This window comes from Diorhabda sublineata, chromosome X (assembly GCF_026230105.1).
Source record: "Diorhabda sublineata isolate icDioSubl1.1 chromosome X, icDioSubl1.1, whole genome shotgun sequence".
Taxonomy (NCBI): Eukaryota; Metazoa; Arthropoda; class Insecta; order Coleoptera; family Chrysomelidae; genus Diorhabda; species Diorhabda sublineata.
The window spans coordinates 34,346,149-34,366,707 of record NC_079485.1 but is presented as its reverse complement, the minus strand read 5'-3'; the positions used below and the strand labels follow the sequence as shown (position 1 = coordinate 34,366,707).

The window sequence follows — 20,559 nt, the reverse complement described above, 5'->3', positions numbered from 1 at the left end:
TAGTTTATTTGGTATTTGATTTCAAATCGGATTCGATCCACAGTTTAATTTCCTTCAATTTACGTTTTATACATTTTTTCATTCGAGTTTTTATGCAAAAAAGTTTTATCTACTATTCAGGTAATCCTTGCCTGTACCGGTTTTAAATTACATTAGGAAAATATATAATAATTTTACAATTTACATTCTATTATATTGATGTAGGTAAGGACTGCAGATTGAAATCAGAAGCTAGATCATGTAGTCCATCCTCTCGTCATCACGCAATGCCTGAAGATCGCAGAATAAATAATCTTACTGCAGAGATTTGTGAGTAACTATTCATCAAAAATTTTACTTATATAGTAGTTTACAATCAAGTATTCTAATTTTATATTTCTCGTCACTAGTGGTACAACCAGAGGAAATGGGGAATTTGATTGGTACATCCTACAATAGCAATTCCATCCCTGGGCCCAGTCATTCGACTGAAACCAACACTAGAAGACCAGGTGAGAAACTCGACACTCTCAACTTCAATTATGATTCAGATGCACTTGAATTTTGTCCAGAGCAAATGTCTACAGACGAAACCTCTGTAAGTGAGACTGAATACCTGCATACACATTGGATCCCAAGAACAGCAGTGGACGTCTTGATAGAATGGAGGTGTTTCCAGAGTCAACGGCGAAATCTCGAAAACGGCCTAGATGTCAAAGCAAATGGGCAAGGACTTTAAGCAAGGAAAAGAGGGCTAGTGGCGAATCCTACGTAACTTCACGGAAGAAAGTCATTCCTGCTATCCAAATGAAACCACCGTGCTAAAACTGCAGTGTGCAAGACAATGTTCCTCAATACCTTGGACATTAAAAAAGGTGTTGTAGACATAGCGATAAAAAAGCGAACTACCGAAATTACTAATCAAGAAGATAAGAGAGGGAGACACATCAAGAAGCAAATTCCATCAGCTCCACAAAATGTAATGTCGTCTCATTACTGTAGTACAACCACCAAGCTCATTTACTTGGATCAAAGTCTGAACATTAACTAAATGTATAACAAGTACATTCAGGTTTGTAGTGAAAATGGTGAACCTAAGGCAACTGTACCTTTTTATCAAAAAATGTTCAACGAGGGCTACAATTTGGGATTTCGATCAAACAGCTGAATTGTAATTATAGTTACCTAGTTGTAGTATTGACACTACGATATTATAAAGCTCACGACTCACTACGTACACAACTGCCTAGAAAAATTTTCTTTTACAGTAGCGCAAGTCTCTAATTGTCCCAGGACTTACACCTGCTGAAAATATATAGAGCACCAATCCACTCTACTCCACTCAATTATGGTAGCTTAATTTACATCGCTGTAAATGAATCCCAACTAAAAGCTCTCAACTTGTTACACAGTTCTATCTGACCGTTTGGATGCATTCCGGTCGAGCCCTGCTGAAAGCTTTTATTGCTAGGCCAAGAACCTCCACTCTAGCTCAGACGACAATATCTCCTTCTCTCTTTCCTCTATTTCTTGCAATCGCTTACATGAAGTATGAAGGATTAAATAAGATGTAACAACCCAAATTTCCACAAGTAAAAATAAATATTTCCTACAATTAAAAAAAATAATCTGAAATAATTTTTGTCCTACATCCTTTGTTCCTCTGTTGCGTTATGTACTTTTTTATGTTCTCTTCAGCTGATTCCGATTTGGATCTAATAATATTACCTTATATCATAATTATTACGACTCCAAACATATTTCTATTATTGCATTTTCGAAAATTCTGGAATGATGATGAAACAATACAATGATAAATAGAGAAACAATTTATATATTACATTTAATGGAGATATTCCCTAAATCAACGGAAGTTTGCTTAAAAAGAAATAATAATACATGTATTGCTTTCATGCTTCTTCAAAAGTATACTGACTGACCAAACTGACAGTCCTTTCTGTTATTTATTTTTTCTAATTATTCAGTACACAGAAATACCAGGTTCAATAATTTGAATTTACCTCATATGTGTGCAGTTTGTAGTTGCCAGCCACATGCTTACCAATTCTATCATACACCTTTAGATGTAATAGAACGTACACTTTTTATCAGTTAACTGCACAGCGCAATTTATATTGAACTTTGCATCAATTTCCATTTTATTGTGAAATATTTCAGAAAACAAGAACAAATTTTCAAGTAAAGAGTAACTTCAATATCATAAAATAAGAATATATCATATTTCTTTATCTTGGGAGCAAATTGAGCTGGAATTTCCTTTGTGTCTGTGGTTAACAGTTACTTTCATTGCAAATGCAAAATAATCAGTCTTGTTATGTGACACTTTGAGTGGTATTAAATAAAAGTGAAGGCTATAAAATAAACTTTTATTCATCGAAATAGAGCTTCAAAAATGGTCTCTCATTTAAGGTACACAATTCCATATTGCATACTGAAAATTAATCTATTATATAGAAAAACAAATGAATAATTTACTATAAACAATTCAAAGGAATATATAAGACAAAATGAACAAGTTATTTAGGAATTTACCTGAATAATAGGTATAAAAGTGGAAAAGGTACAATGTGTATGGTGAGTTTTGTCATAGATGCTTTATGTACAATGCACAATTTGTTCCTTTCTTGAGTCTCCAATTTAAAAAATATATGACAGGAGTACTTACAGCAGTATGAGCAAATTATTTTATATAAATCACCAACTATATTTTGATATGTATAATTTTAACATGTTTAAGGTATGAGCTAGTATGCTTTCTATAAAATCAAATCCATTCGCTTCCATACCTTACATTAATCTAGAATTATAACTATGGAGTGATTTATATAAAAATATCAACAGGTTTTGTTAAAATTGTGCATCAAAGTATGTTCATGACTAGTGAAAACAGCCTTGTGGAAGTAAAAGAAGCTATCATATTTAATGATGCTTTAACAATTATTCCAAACACATTTAAATAAACAAAATTTAAACATTTGAATTAATCAACAATGAGCAATGTGTTTTTTAAATCAGCAATACTTTAATCAGTTCTGTCAACTTTGCGTTTCCAAGCCTTGAACAAATTCCAAGAGAAGAACATGGAAAATATGTGAACTTGTGTTGCCAACAGAATAAATGCATACCACAGCATACCATACGGATAGCCCTAAAAGAAGTATCCAATTATCATACAATATAAATGAAATTTATAGGACCAACATATTGATTTCTACAACTTATATTAAAAAACTCAAATACCCGCCACATATGGATTTCCTCAATCTCATATTCTTCTTCATGCAAGATATAAACTAAAACATCGGGCAAATAATAAGAAAAAGCATAAACTAGAGGCAGAAATCCAAACAGAACCAATCCAACCATGTAATTTCTTATTAAAGATATCTTATTCTTCTTAATGGCTTCTAAAGCCATGAAGGATAACAACAAGCTTATGCACCATAGATATTCCCAGCGTAGAGGCTGTAAATATAAATATAAACTTTCTGTTTAACTAAAAGTATTCACCTTACCTTTGGAATATCAAGTTCTTCAATTTCCAGAATGAAAATATCTAATTTATCCAGTATATCAGCTGAGAGCTTAGCAAGCATCACAAAGAATAGTATATAATGGAAGAAGATGCACCATTTCAGTCTCGACTTATTTAAAGCGCTAAAAAGAACAACAATTGATATTTTTGAATAGTTTCACATTTTGGCATATTCTCAAGATCGTTGGCAATTTTATTGTAATTTGTAAGGTTAATGATTTTTACCTTGTTTGATAGCGACTAGCGACTCGTTGTCTATGTTCATGTTCCGATCCGTCTGTACCAGGAGGAGTGTAATATAACCCTTTAGAAGCCATTTTCGTTTATGTTTTACAAAATATTGCTAACTTCCAAGACTTGTTAAACGATGATACAAAATTACAAACGTCAATTACGGCAAAGATGACTTTACCTTGAAGTTTAAATCAAGTAGGTTCCAATGTTGCCAAAAGCTCAGAATACTTTGTGATTATTCTGGAAATCATATATTTTTGTATTTATACAAAGTTCAAAGTTTTTGAGAAATTGCAACACATTGAAACGAAAGGATATGAACTTATAACTAGTGATTAACTTACATTTGACTTGGTCATATCAATTTTACTCCCAGCCATTATTACCACCATCATTGTTAAATTGTAGGACAATATATACAAGCATATAAACACTTTATGAAACCTCAAATATTAGAAAAATTAAAATTTGATTCTTTCTTATCAAACAACAACAATTTTAATCTAACTTATTCATGTGATTTGCTAATAGAACATTGATGTTATATTGTTCACCTTTTGGTACAGTACTGGAATTCTCCAAGAGGGGTCACAGGCTACACCATAGGGCTACACGCCCGATTTTTATTTATGTTTTGGAATTTTTATGTATCGTAATTCTGCTCTTTAAAAGTGTATTTCGATAAGAAGCTAAAAACGAATCGGGCTAAATACTGTCAAGGTGGAGACCAAAAAACTATGAGAAGAAAAAGTGGTTCTTGCAAATTGGATATAATATTTTTTTTTTCTAAACACAGAAAACTGATTTAACACGAATACTATTTTAATCATATAGACAATTCCCTACAGAATGGCAGTAAGTATTAAAGAAATATCTGATAACGTTAGGCTGGCTCGAGAAATGACTATGTTAGGAAATTATGAAAGTGCAGAAGTTTACTATGAAGGATGCTTACAAATGATTTCTAAACTTATTCTAGTTATATCAGATTCTCTTAGAAAAACCAAATGGCAACAGGTAACATTAATATTTTCAACACTATATACAATAGTGAACATAATATAATTGCCATAGGTACAGAAACAAGTTAGTTCTGAATATGAACATGTAAAAATTCTAAAGACAATGTTGCAAACTCTTCGTTTGGAAACTAGTGTAGAAGTTCCCACTGGTGTTAGAAGAAGAGATGAACCAAATTTAGCAGATATAACAAATTCTGATGCATTTCCTCAAAATGATCCAGATATTTGGCCTCCTCCAACACCAGTAGATCACAGGTAACATATATTTATTTTTGAATATGTAAATTTGAAAAATGTATACTATTATGTCAGACTGTATCAAAATAACTTTCTTATGAATAAATGTGTCTAAAATTTTGTGTCCCGTTCTTCATTTAAAATATATTGGATTTGTTTTCTTCATAGCTACATGATGTTTAGCATGTTAAAAGTGATATTCATTATTTCAAAAAATTTACAGGTACATGGTTGAAACTTGATAAAACCTAATGAATTTTAAATGATAAAGAAATCCCCCATATATTTCAGCTCAAGTTATAGAATTTGAAACTCAAGCTTTGGAAGAATTGTATTTATATTGAATCTTTAAAGTCACATTTATCGCAAGAAAAATGTTTTTTGTCACAGTCTATAGCTAGATGTAAAATTGGAAAATCTTTATGAATTTTCAGTTTCTAATATATATTATTCAATAGCAATGGTCCAAAATCAAGAATTGCAGTAGCAAAAAGATCAGATGCCAAGAAGTACCCAGCATCTAGAGCAGGATCATCTACTACTAAAAAACTTGAAATAAATAGACACTCCAAATCTATCAAAAAAGAGGAAAGACCTACATCATCAAGATCTGAAAGGATTGGAGATAATAAACCAGAAAAAGATCATAAAGACTCAGAAAATAATGAAAAAAATGAACCAACAGATGAGAAAAAGTTTGAATGTCATGGTATGGAGAGAGAATTAGCTGATACTTTAGAAAGGGACATTGTGCAGAAAAATCCAAATATACATTGGGATGACATTGCTGATCTTCATGAGGCAAAGAGGCTACTTGAAGAAGCTGTAGTATGGCCTATGTGGATGCCAGATTTTTTTAAAGGTTCCTAAATTTTTTCTGAATTACATTTAAAGTAATCTCAATGACAAATACTTGATAATACTTCTATTTGATAAAATGTCAGTACATGGAAATATGGAACTAATACCTACCCAAAAAAAACAGTAATGTTTAAAATAGTTATTTATACTAGTAATTCAAATTCTAGAAAAATAAAAAATTATAATCACCTTTTCTATAAAATGGATTTTAATAGCCAATAAACAATACAAATTGTAATGAAAAACTAAGTGACATAAAATAACATATTATTGATTAATCCTTGTATACATGGTACTTTAGTAATTTCAATTTATCTTGTATAATAATATGCTACTTATATCTGAGACCCTCTATACTTTAGGAATTATATAATCATTCTGATATAAATTGATAATCTAAATTTTTGTCTTTCAAACATAAGACTTCATCTCGAGTTTCAAATAGTTTATTATGAAATTTGATTTTAGGAATAAGAAGACCTTGGAAAGGTGTACTTATGGTTGGACCTCCAGGAACAGGAAAAACTATGTTAGCAAAAGCAGTAGCTACAGAATGTGGGACAACCTTTTTCAATGTCTCCTCATCTACGTTAACTTCAAAATATAGAGGTGAATCTGAAAAGATGGTGAGACTGTTGTTTGAAATGGTAAGTTTTTCTCCATTCCATTTATTTTTGGGTCTGCGTCTGTCTCCTTTTTGTTTGTTTCAGTTTCCCATATCATCTTAACTGTTCTGTCCTTCTTCATTCTCACTATGTGTCCAAACCATCTCAACTTTGATTTTTTGCACTGCACTCACTACATTTAATTTGCATCTAATTATGTTGTTCCTTTTTTATTGAATCTCTTCACCTTCACTATTTTTTCAATATCTTCATTTTATATGTTGTTATTTTTTGCTTAAATTTGTTGATATAGATACTTTAGCCTGGTAAAACTGTTTTTTACATTTCTTATATTTATTTCCTCTGGTGTGTTTGATATTTTCATTATTTCTGTTGTTTTGTAATTATTAGTAGGTCGTCGGCATACATTGTTCACTTCTTTAGATATATTGTCCATGGCTAAAAGAAACAATAACGTTCTTAAAACACTTCCTTGTGTTGTCCTCTGTAAGTTACAAAACTATTTGTCTTCTACTAGACATTAACAGATCTCTTAATCTGTCCAACATGCTTTCTGTCACAATTATTACAGTGAATTTTATAGATACATCTTTTGTGAAATTTTCCGCTGGAATTATTTTTCGCGGAAAGATGATTGGTGAGAAAATTTTGTATAAAATAGGTAGATCAAGTTAATAGGTTCAGTTTACCTTCAGTCTCTGAAGACGATGTCTTGGTTATCGAAATGCGCATCAGACAGTGTAATTATGAGTGTAGGTGTAAGGGTAGTGTGTAAACAGTGTGTTAGTACATAAGAATTGAATAGAATTTAGGTATATTGGGGGGATTGATAAATGGTGAAGGAATTAAAATTAAATATAAAAATAAGAGAACATGTATGTCAAGAATTTACAGAACAAAATGAAAATAACATTGAATAAATGGAAAAAATTTCAAAACTAAAGAAGAAAAATAATTTAACCAAATTGAAAAAGGCTTTACAGACACCTATATCAAAAATAGAGTGAAATATTGGGGAATTTTAGGGTTTACTACTACCTGTGAACTGAACACGAATAATGAAAATTAAATAGTAGTGAGCTTCATAGAATAAAAAATAACATATATAACACAAAGAAAAACTAACGAGGTGAAAATTTTTGGTGTAAGGAACAAATTTTATAAGCTGTAAATAGTGGTCTGGTCAATACCTAAGGCTTGATTGTGAAGGCATATCACTCCTATACATATTGTAAAGTATAAAATGGAATTTCACTTTTCTTTGAAAGCAAAAATGTTTATACTTTTTAGTGCTATCAGAGGATCATTTAAAAGTAGATATTTGGTGTAAATTGAATTGAAACATTTAATTTATTAATTTGTTCTCTATTAAGTGTTAATTAATGCAAAATTTGTAAAATCACATATAACATTGTTTGTAATATTTTCAAAACATTTGGAAAACGTGGTACAGCAAAGGACATAGAAGTTGCTGGCCTTGTGTTTTAGACTAGATTTTAAAACGAACATTGCCTTATCTCTACAGAGGGTCCATATGCCAATGGTTTCATTGGCCCAAAATCATGCCGCATCTAGAAGAACGTTTGAGAGGTTTTCGAAAAAGGAAAAATACCACTTATATAAGGAATAACTACACTTTTTTGTGAATGCTACTTTTATTAAAATTTGAAGCTTTAATAGAGCATCCTCTTTTCATTTTCTTTCTTCTTTCAAATAGAACAGAGTTATTTTGTAATATTTATAATAATAATTAATATTGATTATATAAATATAACATTTCTTAGTTAGCGTTGACAGAATTTGACATAAACATCAGTCATTTATGTTGATATATTTTATTTTTTGAGAGTAGAAGTAAATCTCTTCTTCATTTTATAGTTTTCTTCAGTAAAAGAAAAGATAATATAAATAGTGTATATTTTTCTACTCAAGCAATTGTGGACAAAATTTGGGTGTTGGGTGAATGTAATAAAAATTGTTTATCACATCTAAAGTTTATCTTCAAAGATTTCCAGATCACAAGACTCTCAACAAAAGAGCATTTGAAAAAATAAAGGATGATTTCAAATGCACTGGTAAAACACGAAAAAGAAATGAAAAAAGTATTAACTATTACAGAGGATCTGCATGCAAGTATGAGAAACCGCAGCACATTAGTCACGGTACCTTTCGATGAATTCTTAAAAAATATAAAATACATAACTATCATATTCAACTTCATCAAGAATCACTTGATCGTGATCGTTCATCCTGAGAAAATGTAATAGATTAATATTAATTATGGTTTACAATAAATATTACAAAATAACTTTCAGTTTCAATATACTTTGGGTACAGGGAATGAATATTCTATTTGCCCTATAAAATATTGGATGCTCCATTTGGAAGAAAGAAGAAAATGGAAAGTACGAAAGTCCACCTTGTGTACTAAAGAAAAAATCATTAAAATTCTGTTAGGTTAAATAAATATTTGATTTACCTACGACTTTCACAAACACGTGACAGTACCTCTTAAACAACCCTGTATAGGGTAACAAAAACAGTAAATATAAGCAATAGGAATGCGGTATAATATAGAGGAATTCTCATGTAAAAAATCATATATGTGGTTTTTAACGGAGTTATACAATATTCTATATAATTTGAGCTAATTTTAAAATATAGACCTTGAAGATATCTATTAATTTTCGAAGTAACAATTTTTGTATATAACCCATATAGCATAGTTTATCATAAGACTGATACACCCTCTATATGTAGTGTGGAACACCTAAAAACGCATTTTTGCAAAAAAAATAATTATACAGAGTACGTTATGTGACAGTAGCCAATACAAACTTTCTTATTTCAAATGCAACCTCCTGTATATTATTAATTTTTTGGATTCTTCAGAAAATTTTAGATGAAATTCAGGTACAATGTTCTAAACCCATCTTCAAGTGTTTCGGAAATAAAGTGTTTCCAAATTTATTACAAACATTATTTTATATCACAAAATCGCTACTTTACACTCAATTCTTATTTCCCATCTATCTCTTGATATTGAAAAAGTAAGTGAAAACCACTTCAGCTTTCATCTTTTTATGAATTTGAAAAAATACAAAAACGTTTTGTTTATTTTCATTTAAAATTTATAGCCATAGCAACCTGTTTTGCTTGCATGACAGTAGTGATCAGTGTCGTTTGAATATCAGAAATAGGTTTATTTAACAGAAATTCACAAAATAACCATTCTACCAATGATTGGTTATGGAGATAACACACCATAACATAACCATATATATATATATATATATATATATATATATATATATATTTCCCATTTTTTCTTTGAGTTGCATACTTGAATAGGTTTCTTATAGTTCATAACTGAGGCACTGACTATCACTATTACCGACGTGTGATCGGAGGACAAATTAGGGACATTATTAGAGTAGGTTGATGATATACTAACCGTTACATAGAAGTCTAGGAGGTCTGGTAGTTTATTAGGATAACTTGGCCAGTGCGTTGGGGTATCCATTGAGAGTAGTTCTCTTCGTGCATTAAATTAGAAAGTTTTATATCTTTTGTTGTAGTGATCCTGGATCCCCATAGTGTATTTTTATTATTGTAGTCTTCTCCTGCTATAAATTTTGAACCCAGTGTTTGAAAGAAATTTTGAAAGTCTTCTCTTTTTAGATTGTGTCGAGGAGGGCAATATACACCAGAAATAGTTTGTAAGGCATTCTTTTAACTTTTATTGAGGTTGCTTGTAAATGATTTTTTTTCGTATATTGGAAGTTTATAGTGGTTGATTGTTGATAAATAGAACGGTAGTACCCGCCTGAGCTGTATTGTCTGGGTGATTATTGTTTTCTTAAAAACGCAGCCATCATTTCAATTTATATTTTAGCATTGTTAACATGTTTAATACCATACTGTTATGTTGCATAAGTTGATTAAATAATACTGATGCTCTCATTATGCCCCTATTTCTTACGGCTTGCGCATAGCTGATCTGTCGACTTTGTTGATTTGGTAGTGAAAGGTTTTGGGAATCCTGGATTATATCCTTGCTTTTCTTACAAGTTTTGATATCATGGGATCGCCCACATTTTACACAAAGATATGATCGGTACAGATTTTGTGTGACCATATAGTTGGGATCGTGTACACTGAGCATGTTATTTTCTTTTCGAGGTAGATCGATTTCGATAATTCTGTTCTGTGGTCCCTTTATTTTATATATTTTTTTCTTGTTTTGTGTAGGTTCCAGGTCTACAATAAACATATTTAATGGATCTTTATTTTGTCTGTGTTTTACATTTATTATGTTTCTAACTATATGGCTACTTGTTTGTAACTCATTTTTAATGTCTTGTGTATCTGTACTGTGATGAAGATGTTTTATGAATACTCTGTATGCTCTATTTTTGTTGGGTTGATCTGTATGATGTACTATATTATTTTTCCTCATAAAATTGACAAGTGATCTATAGATTTCGTGAAAAAATTTCCTGTACGCTTGAGGATAATAGCGTTGATGTATGAGTTGAAATCATTGGTATTGAGTAATTGAGTAGATAATTCTGCATAAGATTTTGTTGAAATGGGTAAATCCGTATTTGTGGGAGTTGAGGAATTATAACTGGATGAAACTGTACAGCATTTAATTGCTGATGAACTGGTTTACCATTGTTATCGAAACCGATAAGATTCCTCGAAGGGAACATGTTTTTTTTTATTATCATTTCACTTTTTATTAATAGTCCAGGCTATCAAGCTATAAATGAGATATTACCTCCGATTTCCATGAACCTGCATCGATTTGCATGAAAATTTGGAATTAAGCTTGACTTACCCTTATCTTCAAAATCTATCTTATGCTAGTATGTGCTTATTACTCTCAGGGATGAAAACTACACCTTATTGTAAAAAATCAATAAAACTGTAAGTAGAAGCATATAATGAGCAGAAAAATACTTTCAAGGTTTGAATAAAAATTGTTAAAAGCTTCAATATATTATTTATAATTTTTCAACCCTGCTTGATGTATTACATCTTTTATAAATCACATCATCAGTTAATGTAAAATTATAAAAATATTATTTAATTACTTTGTGGTAGCTTAATTATATTAAATTGACTCTTTTTGTTTGTGTTAAACTCAAATATTTTGTATCCCAAATGTTCAACCGTTATAAACCATCCCTTATGTCGAGAGAATTTGAAGAAAAATAATTTATAGACGTATTAATTCTTTTTGATGATTTATTTATTTTAAATGTACATTTTTTATCTGTTTTGACTTTAATACTTTGTATTTATAATTTCCAACCCTAATAAATCATCCCCTATTTCGGAAAAAATGGAAAAAATATTTACAGGCTTACTTATACCATCTTTCAATTTATTTATTTTAAAATGACATTTTTTATCTCTTTTAACCTGAATATTATGTATTTAAAACTTTCAACCCATATAAATTATCCCTTATAACAAAAATTGAAAAAATATTCACAAGATTTATACAATGTTATACGTACCTCAAATTATTTTTATGGGGAAAAAAAATTTTTAATTAAACTGGAAATTTGTTAAATTAAAAAAGGAAAATTAGATTGTTAATTTTATATTATTATATTATTTTATGTAACAGAGAAGAATATGAATACATTTTTAATAGACTTTTTGTAAAAATCATCGTCGTCACTATTTTCGTTCTCTCCCTCTTCGTGATCCATTATTGGGACACAATTCTGGCGATTTTGACCAGCACAATAATCGCAGGTTGAGAACAATCCAACTTTACGGTACCTACATGATGCGCCACATCCTTTTTTGTAATTGCAAAATATCATTTGCAGAAGCTACTGTGATGCAGGGCTATTCTACATTCTAATGGGTTCCAATGGGCCTTAATTTTTAATCTATCCCCAATCAGTAGGTTTCATAGTTTTATCATCAATCACTTCTCCCAGTAGATACTAATTAAGTATTTTTACCTTTTGAGCCAATATTTACAAACCTTTCATTGATATCTTCATTACAAATACTACACATTTCATTGCTGCTGCTTGCTTGATCCTGTCAATGAAGTTGTATAATTAAATTTAACTGTAAAATATAGTAATTTTAATTAATCGGACGAAATTGATTTTTATAACGTCGGTTCGAAAAAAAGTTTCAACACGTGCTCTATTTTTCGATGATGTAAACACACTGACTACCAATAAACCGGATGAGGCAGTTACACGAACTTTTGTCTCGTGTATCTCCCGATACTTCACTCATACTCAAAAATCTACCTGCTCCAAAATTTAACAAAAAGTGTATTTCGTTTTTTGGCTATACTTCGGTAAATTTTCAAGCAAATTAACCGCTCAAAACGTAGATTTATAGGAAATTTTATAACCTATAAGTTTATAAACGTTTCCAATTTCTTCAGCCTTCTATTTTTGAAAGGGCAACGTGTAAAGGGTGTGAAAATGGTATCAGTCATACGTTAGGATACGATTTGTAAGGTCAGTCTCAGTTATTTTAGAAGTTACAAAAAATTAAAATAAAGCAAACTATTTTGAAAATGATTTTTCAACTTTAAACATAGTTTTTTTTTCGAAATTATGCATTTTAAATCGTTCAAACTAAAAAAAAATCATTATTAGTACGTAAATAAAGTAAATCATCACTGGATTATATTTTTATTATAATTTAGGTACTATTATTAAGAGTGAAATTGAGTTTTTTTTTTCTACAAAAAAATATAAATCCATTTTATTACCATAAATTTCTTAGTTTTATGCTAGAGAGTTCTTCTACTCTCATTCAAAAGCTTTTTAAAAGTACTCTGGAAAAGATTACATGCAATTACCTCGAAAAGTTGACCGTTTTTCCGTTACTCCACGTTGAATTTAAAAAAATTTCACTCGATTGAAATATTCAACCTTCAATAAATCATTACTCGGTTTGTATCATGCCTAAAGCAAATGTAAAAAAACAATCTCTTTGTTTTTTATAATATCAAAAATATTTGAGTTATTCATGAAAAATCGATTGAAAACTTGGTTGTTTAAAAAAAAATTCAATCGCGCATAAATAAAAAACTATTTATTTTTCAAAAAAAAAATGCTAAGAACATTAAAATTTGATCCTCAATTTCTGCTGCTATTTTCAACATAAAAATTTTAATCCTTAGGTGGGGTTGAACTCGCCCCTAGTGCAAAAGCACACATCGGCGTAAATTAAATTCTGCTTTTTAAGGTATTCCCTACATACTGTCAAAATTTCATTAAAATGATGCAGGTTGATGGAAATCGAAGGTAAAAATTCTGGCAGACTGGACTATAATGACTAATTACCGGCACTTTTTATTAAACGATAACAATTTTTATCTCGATATTCACGCAGCGCTTTACATAATTAAATACGTTATCAGACTTGTACACGCTAAGAAAGACAAACTGATACTATTATTAAATCTGTCATTATTTTCATTTCTATCATTGAATTTGTATCTGTTCTCATTTCCTTCATTTCTTCCCAACTCATTATTGTTCTGTAAATTTTTAGTATAATCTATGTTGCTATGATATGACAACATTAATATTTTGGCATAACTCTATTCTAATTTTCTCTCAATTTTTTCCAAGTTTGGATTCTACAAAACAGTGATACGTATTTCTAATCCAATTTTTTTTATAGGCGAGGTTCTATGCTCCAAGTACAATATTTATCGATGAAATCGACTCGTTATGTTCAAGAAGAGGATCAGAATCAGAACATGAAGCATCAAGACGAGTGAAATCTGAGCTGTTAGTTCAAATGGATGGTATAACTGCAAACAATGAAGAGCCAGGAAAAGTTGTTATGGTCCTGGCTGCGACCAATTTTCCTTGGGACATAGACGAAGCGTTAAGACGCAGGTTAGAAAAACGTATATATATCCCCCTCCCTACTATGGAAGGTAGAGAAGCTCTTCTAAAAATAAATTTAAGGGAGGTCAAATTAGACCCCGATATTAATTTGACGACTATCGCGAAAAGATTGGATGGTTTTTCTGGAGCTGATATCACCAATGTCTGTAGAGATGCTTCGATGATGTCCATGAGAAGGAAAATTTGTGGATTAAGGCCAGATCAAATAAAACAGTTGCCCAAAGAAGAACTAGATTTGCCTGTTACAATGAAAGACTTCGAAGAAGCTTTAGATAAAAATAATAAGAGTGTTAGTAAAGAAGATTTAGATAAATATGAGAGATGGATGAATGAATTTGGATCGTCATGATTGGGGTTTTAACTTTTTGGGGTTTTATGTGAATGTAATAGTGAAATGATTATTTTAAACATATATATAACGTCTTTTTTAACTAACTTATGAGCGTTTAGCTAGTGGGAATGCAATAAAATTAAACACCAAGTATAATATCTCTAAAATATTGAAAATTCTAATATTTATGTCATGAGTCACTTTGAATATTGATTTTTGAAACGTATAAATGTATAAATTCAATGTTTTTGTTAAACGATATTAAAATTCGTTAACACGCCCCAATACTAAACTAATTAATTCCCAGATGATAAATACATAAGTATTCGAAAGATCGGAAATATATTAATATATTATAGATAGTACACTTGTTACTCAAAATTGGATATATATATATATATATATATATATATATATATATATATATATATATATATATATTCAGTTTCTTACTTTTTTCATATAGTTTTGTTGATCAATTATTATTTTAAATCTTCATTTGAAATTTCGTTAAAAATTTTGACGTTTTGACCTATTGCTGTCTTTATCAAATTATTTTGATCGTCTTCTACTTAACATTACTTAATGTCCTTGACATTTTCATACATTTGGTATTTTTAAGTTGAAAATAAATTAATTTTTTTCCAAATAATGAACCCTACTATAAGAACACTACAAACCAACTATTTGATGAATGTGATTGTGGAATTGTGACTGCAATGAAATATATCATGAAATTAGTTAAACGAGAATCGCGGTAACAAATTTGCTATGAAATATTAAATTCATCGGATTCAATAAACAACCTTCAAAATGATAATAAATATAAATAGTTATTAGAAAGTTTTGAATATATATTGAAAAAACTACACTTTGGTAATTCGTTGCCCCAATTCGACAACAATCACGTTCATAAAGTAATTGGCAATGACTTAGTTCCAATTTATATATACATGGTGTTTTGAAAAAAATGACCACGTCTCTAGTAGAAAACTGAAAAAATTTTGCATACTACTGGTATGATGAGAATCTACAAGTCAAAAGGAGCGTTTCACATTACCAACGGTTATTTAAGTTAATAATTGATCAGCAATTTTTGTTGACAAATTGATAGGTTATTTCTACTTACAAAATTTAATGTTGATTTTTTAAATAATCATTTATTCGAGATACCAGAAGATTTAATTTTCACCTGTCAAAAAAACTAATTTTCAATCAGAAGCGACCTAAAATCAAGACGATTCAGAAACAAAAGGTCTAAAAAATTGGAGAAACTATATATATATATATATATATATATATATATATATATATATATATATATAATAAAAAAAATAATAGTGAAGTTGAAAGAATAACAGAATGGAAACCCTCAGGAAACCGCCCCAGAGGAAGACCAAAAAGCCAATGGGAAAGTTGAAATTTAAGTAAGAAATGATTTGAACAAAATGGTAGTCCGTGGATGATAGAGTAAAACTACGGACAGAAAAAAATGGAGAAAAATAGCTGAAGAAGCCAAAACATGCAAACATGCAACTTTATTTAAAAAAAAAAGAAAACTGAACAGAACATGTATTGACCGGTTACTATTCCTATTGAAATCTACAACTGATTATATATATGTATATATAATACTGGGCTCCTAGGTTGAACCGCGTTGGAATTTTGATAATGCTCGACGTTTCAGCTCCCACCACTTTGAGGCCATTATCAAGTTATCAAGAGAGGGGTGGGGGGGTTATTTGTTCATTTGCAAGTGATCCGATTCCAATATCTCAATCTGCCCTACTCTTTGGAATTTCACGGATGAAAATGAAAGTTGAAAATAAAATATAAAATAATTAAAAGGGAAATAAAAGGTAATATGTTTAACATCGAGAACATCGTGGAAACTAACAATATCACTGTTGGTCCTGAGTTGACTCTTAGTTATTCTCACAAGTTTTACTTTCTCTTTTTACCAATTTTTATCCAAAATAATTTACTTTATTTTCTATTCTCGTTTATTCTTGAAATATTTTCAATTGTTCAAAATATCTTTATTTACATGCTTAATTTTGAGATTTTTGATGTATTTCTAGATTATTGTCTAGTTACCAACTAATACTGTTTTTGATTTGTAAATTATATGTTTTATCCATTTTAATACCAAAGACTTCAGGTTACCTAGCTAATATCCAAGTAAGTGAAAAAGTGAAGAATAGTTTTGTAAAGTTTGAAATTAAAAATATCAATATTCTTATACTCATTTTAGATGCCTATACACAAAGGAGGTCTATCGAAATTGGGTGTATAGGACAAAACACATAACATTCAATTAAAAATCAAACTAACATATAAGGGCCTCAATAATATTAAATTGATTTATAGTAATTTACATATTTATACCTACATACTTTTTATTTTGTTTTTCTTTCTATTATTTATAGAACAAACTTTTAAATGGGAGGGAATAACTATAGATGTAACATAAAATTATTCTTCATCTCAATATTATTTTTATTATTAAAATTGGTTTTAATAATTTGATTAAAATTCTGTATATCCTTAATTTTTTTGTTCATAACTATTTAGAAATGGTATGTGATACGAGTTTTAAAAGAATTTAAATATATTATTATCTTTTTTTTGCGCTGAATTAACTAGGTAAGGGCTCTAAATATTCACATTTAATTTAATTAAGTTTAATCTGGTGAAGTTATCTAATTTTTCTCAAGGAAAAATCGGCTGTACTTTGAATAATTAGAAGTAGTGAAATGGTAAAGACAAAATGAAACAAATCTGATTTCACACAGTACTGTAGCAACGATGTCTCGTCATGGTTCTGGCCGTTTTTCTACTTTATATTGGACTGTTCTGATTATATATCTACTAATTTTTATTCCTCTAAGGATTTTTTATTATTCTCAATGCATGGAAAAGTATGCTTGGCTTTCCCGGTTGTTAATTGTAATAACTGTTTTATGTTCTATTATAAAATAATTTTATACTTTAAAAAAGCTCAAATAAGTGCATCATATAATAAATAATGTAGAAGTTTGGATAGAATTTAGAACATTTTTTCTTAATTTTAATTTTTTTTACCATAGAATACTACTAAAAACCTAAAAAGTTTTGTACTAACACAATATGGATAATACATAGTTCTCTTGAGTTGGACATTGGAGAGGCTATTGAGTATTAAATATTTTAAAACATATATAAGATTTACATTACGCATTTTTACTGTTTATCATAAATATGAAATAAAAAACAATATTTATGTTAAGGGGGTATTCTGGTGTATTTTTGAAACTAATGTAAAAAAATGGAAAACATATTAACTATCCATTTTTAAAATGTATTTAATGACTTAATAATATAAAAAAATCAGAATCTTAATAAATTACCGGCCGGTTAAGTGGGGGCTGCAAAAAAACGGTACATTCTGGTTGACATGATGCCAGCCTTTTTAGTGATCTGGAACAAAAAAATTAAAAAATTCTTAATATGTAAAGATCTCGCTACCGCATTGATTTTAGCCAAAAAAAATTCATAAAATGGCGTCGACAAAGGAATCGGTCGGGTAGAACTTGAGATATCATGTCAATCACTTTAAAAAAAGTAGTTTCAAATAAAAGCGTTTGAAGTTTGAGAAACAATTCCAGTAAAATAATTCGTTCCACTCGGCCGGCCTAGACGCTACGTCGCAAAATCTACTGTATCTACGAAAATATTGCAAATTTTTAAAAATCCCTTTAAGGACATATTTTTAAGGGTCTAAACTTTGGAAATATGCATAAAAATCGATTTTTTCCAATATATACGGAATATTCATATTTAAAAGCTCACATGATTGAGTAGATTTTAATCATTTGCTATTTGTTCTTTAGTTCTATTGTTGTTCAATTTTTAATATTGTAAAACTACTTTTATTGTATGAAAATCAATTACATTAATGGTGATTATGAATAATATATTAATTATTCAGTAACATCACGTTTGATGTCCTTAAATTATTAACATTTATACAATGTGTTATGTTTCTAGATTATAATATTAAAAAATTATTAAGAGTAAATTTGTACTTCTTTTATTATTTTAACTTTATCAAACCTCGAGAAAACTATGAACTGTCGATTCTACTGGAAGGTTGCGCTTGTTAAAAATATCTCAATATTCATTATTTTCATATATTATTTTAATGCTGATACTACTAATATCATCACTTTAGTTTATTGAATTTATATAATTCATAAATTCTTTATTAAAAAAAAAATAAATTATATAAACTACATATATTTTTTCTCCTGATTTTTATTGTTTTATATCAATCAAAGAAATACTAAACACCACTACACCAACACTCACAATTACACTGTTTATCCTCAGTCTTGAGAATGGTAACTTAGTTATCAAAAAATACTTCAAACAGTGTAATTGTAGTGAAGTGGTAATTTCAATCACAGAAATAGAGAAAATTAGCCGTAGTAATTCACTTTCAACTTCAAATCCTGCAAACAATGCTTTCTTCCACTTAATATTAATCTAGACTAAGCTGTTTGTTTTAATTCAATTCTCTTGATTTTTTGTTTCCTCTTTTAATCTTGTAAGAAACATTTGTATGGCTGCAATTTATTGTTGACATATTCTCATATACTGACTACAAATAGCAATTACAACACATATGATGAGTCATGGAGAAAAGACATATTGTGAATTTAATTTTTCGAATTCTAAGCAAATAAAACTACAATATTTCAAGTCATTTTTGCCATATGACAAATTAACCTAAAAAATAGCTCATCTAGGTGAGAATGTTATTTTAGTACAAAATGGCGTTCCTACTTAGAATAGCAAGAAGTGAAATTAGATTTTTTCTCCAGGACCTTTCATTAATTACTGCTGGTTACAGGAAAAAAATGTATAATTTGTAAAAAACTATATGTTTTTATGCTAAATCGGAGTAATATTCTGTTTTATAGGCATAGTTAGTTTACAAGATATATTTTTGCATGTTGCTTCATACTCCTTTCATAATTGATAATTATTTATTTTCGTTTTCATTCAATTGTTTGAATTTCGGTTGTAGTTTATTGTAAATTATTTTGTTTTCTTAAGACATAAGTAATTATTCAATTTTATTTTTAAAAATAATTTGTTGCTAAATAATAGTAAACTCTAAATATGTAATAAAATATTCAATTATTTAACCAAAGTTTTATAGTATTTATATTTAACTGTTATAACTCTTACCTAAAAAAAGTATGAAATTTTAATAAATATGATTGAATAAATGTATTTATTATTAGGTTGTGTTTCATTTTTTATTATTCATGTTTCTGAATCATTCAGATATAAAGGTGAGTGTTGTGGAATTGTTGCTATAAAATACCATAAGATACTCCTTTTAATATACATATAGTTCTAACTTTCGAATATTTATCATTTGGAACTGAAATTATGGTAATAAATATAATATCAAAACATCAACGATTTTATAAGTTTTTTTAACTAACAAAAAATACATTGGTCAAACTAAAAGATCACTCACCGATCCAATTACATCTCACAAAATGACAGCAAATTTTATCCTAATAGATGTTCACTCGCTTAAAACATATTTTATGAAGGCCATTATCAATCTGCATATATAACGAAAAAATCAATTAACAATAAATTGCTCAAGATGCTCATTGTATCAATAAAAAAACTAATTCTAATAAAAATAAATGCATATATATATATATATATATATATATATATATATATATATATATATATATATATATATAGTAAAACAATTTTGAAAATAGAT

At 29.0% G+C, this 20,559-nt stretch overlaps 2 protein-coding genes across 2 annotated transcripts; one reads left to right on the top strand and one right to left on the bottom strand.

The window, feature by feature from the left end:
* Positions 1 to 2,352: 2,352 nt before the first annotated feature.
* On the bottom strand, positions 2,353 to 4,493 carry LOC130450911 (protein jagunal). Its single transcript, XM_056789629.1, has 5 exons — positions 4,114 to 4,493; positions 3,761 to 4,009; positions 3,516 to 3,657; positions 3,241 to 3,465; positions 2,353 to 3,148 (listed from the first exon to the last, which is right to left on the bottom strand). Exons 2-5 carry the CDS (start codon positions 3,850 to 3,852, stop codon positions 3,023 to 3,025), a joined length of 585 nt encoding a protein of 194 aa, XP_056645607.1. The 5' UTR covers positions 3,853 to 4,009; positions 4,114 to 4,493; the 3' UTR covers positions 2,353 to 3,022.
* Positions 4,494 to 20,046, top strand: LOC130450910 (katanin p60 ATPase-containing subunit A-like 1). Its single transcript, XM_056789628.1, has 5 exons — positions 4,494 to 4,786; positions 4,844 to 5,046; positions 5,487 to 5,890; positions 6,358 to 6,536; positions 14,199 to 20,046. The coding sequence occupies exons 1-5, from the start codon at positions 4,619 to 4,621 to the stop codon at positions 14,778 to 14,780; spliced, it is 1,536 nt and encodes a 511-aa protein (XP_056645606.1). The 5' UTR covers positions 4,494 to 4,618; the 3' UTR covers positions 14,781 to 20,046.
* Positions 20,047 to 20,559: the final 513 nt, after the last annotated feature.

What these genes read in the sequence shown, in the direction of transcription:
- LOC130450910 (XM_056789628.1), top strand. Translation starts at nt 4,619, where the DNA reads ATGGCAGTAAGTATTAAAGAAATATCTGATAACGTTAGGCTGGCTCGA. An exon ending in GAAAAACCAAATGGCAACAG is followed by an intron (nt 4,787 to 4,843) that starts GTAACATTAATA and finishes TAATTGCCATAG; the next exon opens with GTACAGAAACAAGTTAGTTC. An exon ending in TGAGACTGTTGTTTGAAATG is followed by an intron (nt 6,537 to 14,198) that starts GTAAGTTTTTCT and finishes TTTTTTTTATAG; the next exon opens with GCGAGGTTCTATGCTCCAAG.
- LOC130450911 (XM_056789629.1), bottom strand. Translation starts at nt 3,852, where the DNA reads ATGGCTTCTAAAGGGTTATATTACACTCCTCCTGGTACAGACGGATCG. An exon ending in AAGAACTTGATATTCCAAAG is followed by an intron (nt 3,466 to 3,515) that starts GTAAGGTGAATA and finishes TTATATTTACAG; the next exon opens with CCTCTACGCTGGGAATATCT. An exon ending in AGGAAATCCATATGTGGCGG is followed by an intron (nt 3,149 to 3,240) that starts GTATTTGAGTTT and finishes TACTTCTTTTAG; the next exon opens with GGCTATCCGTATGGTATGCT.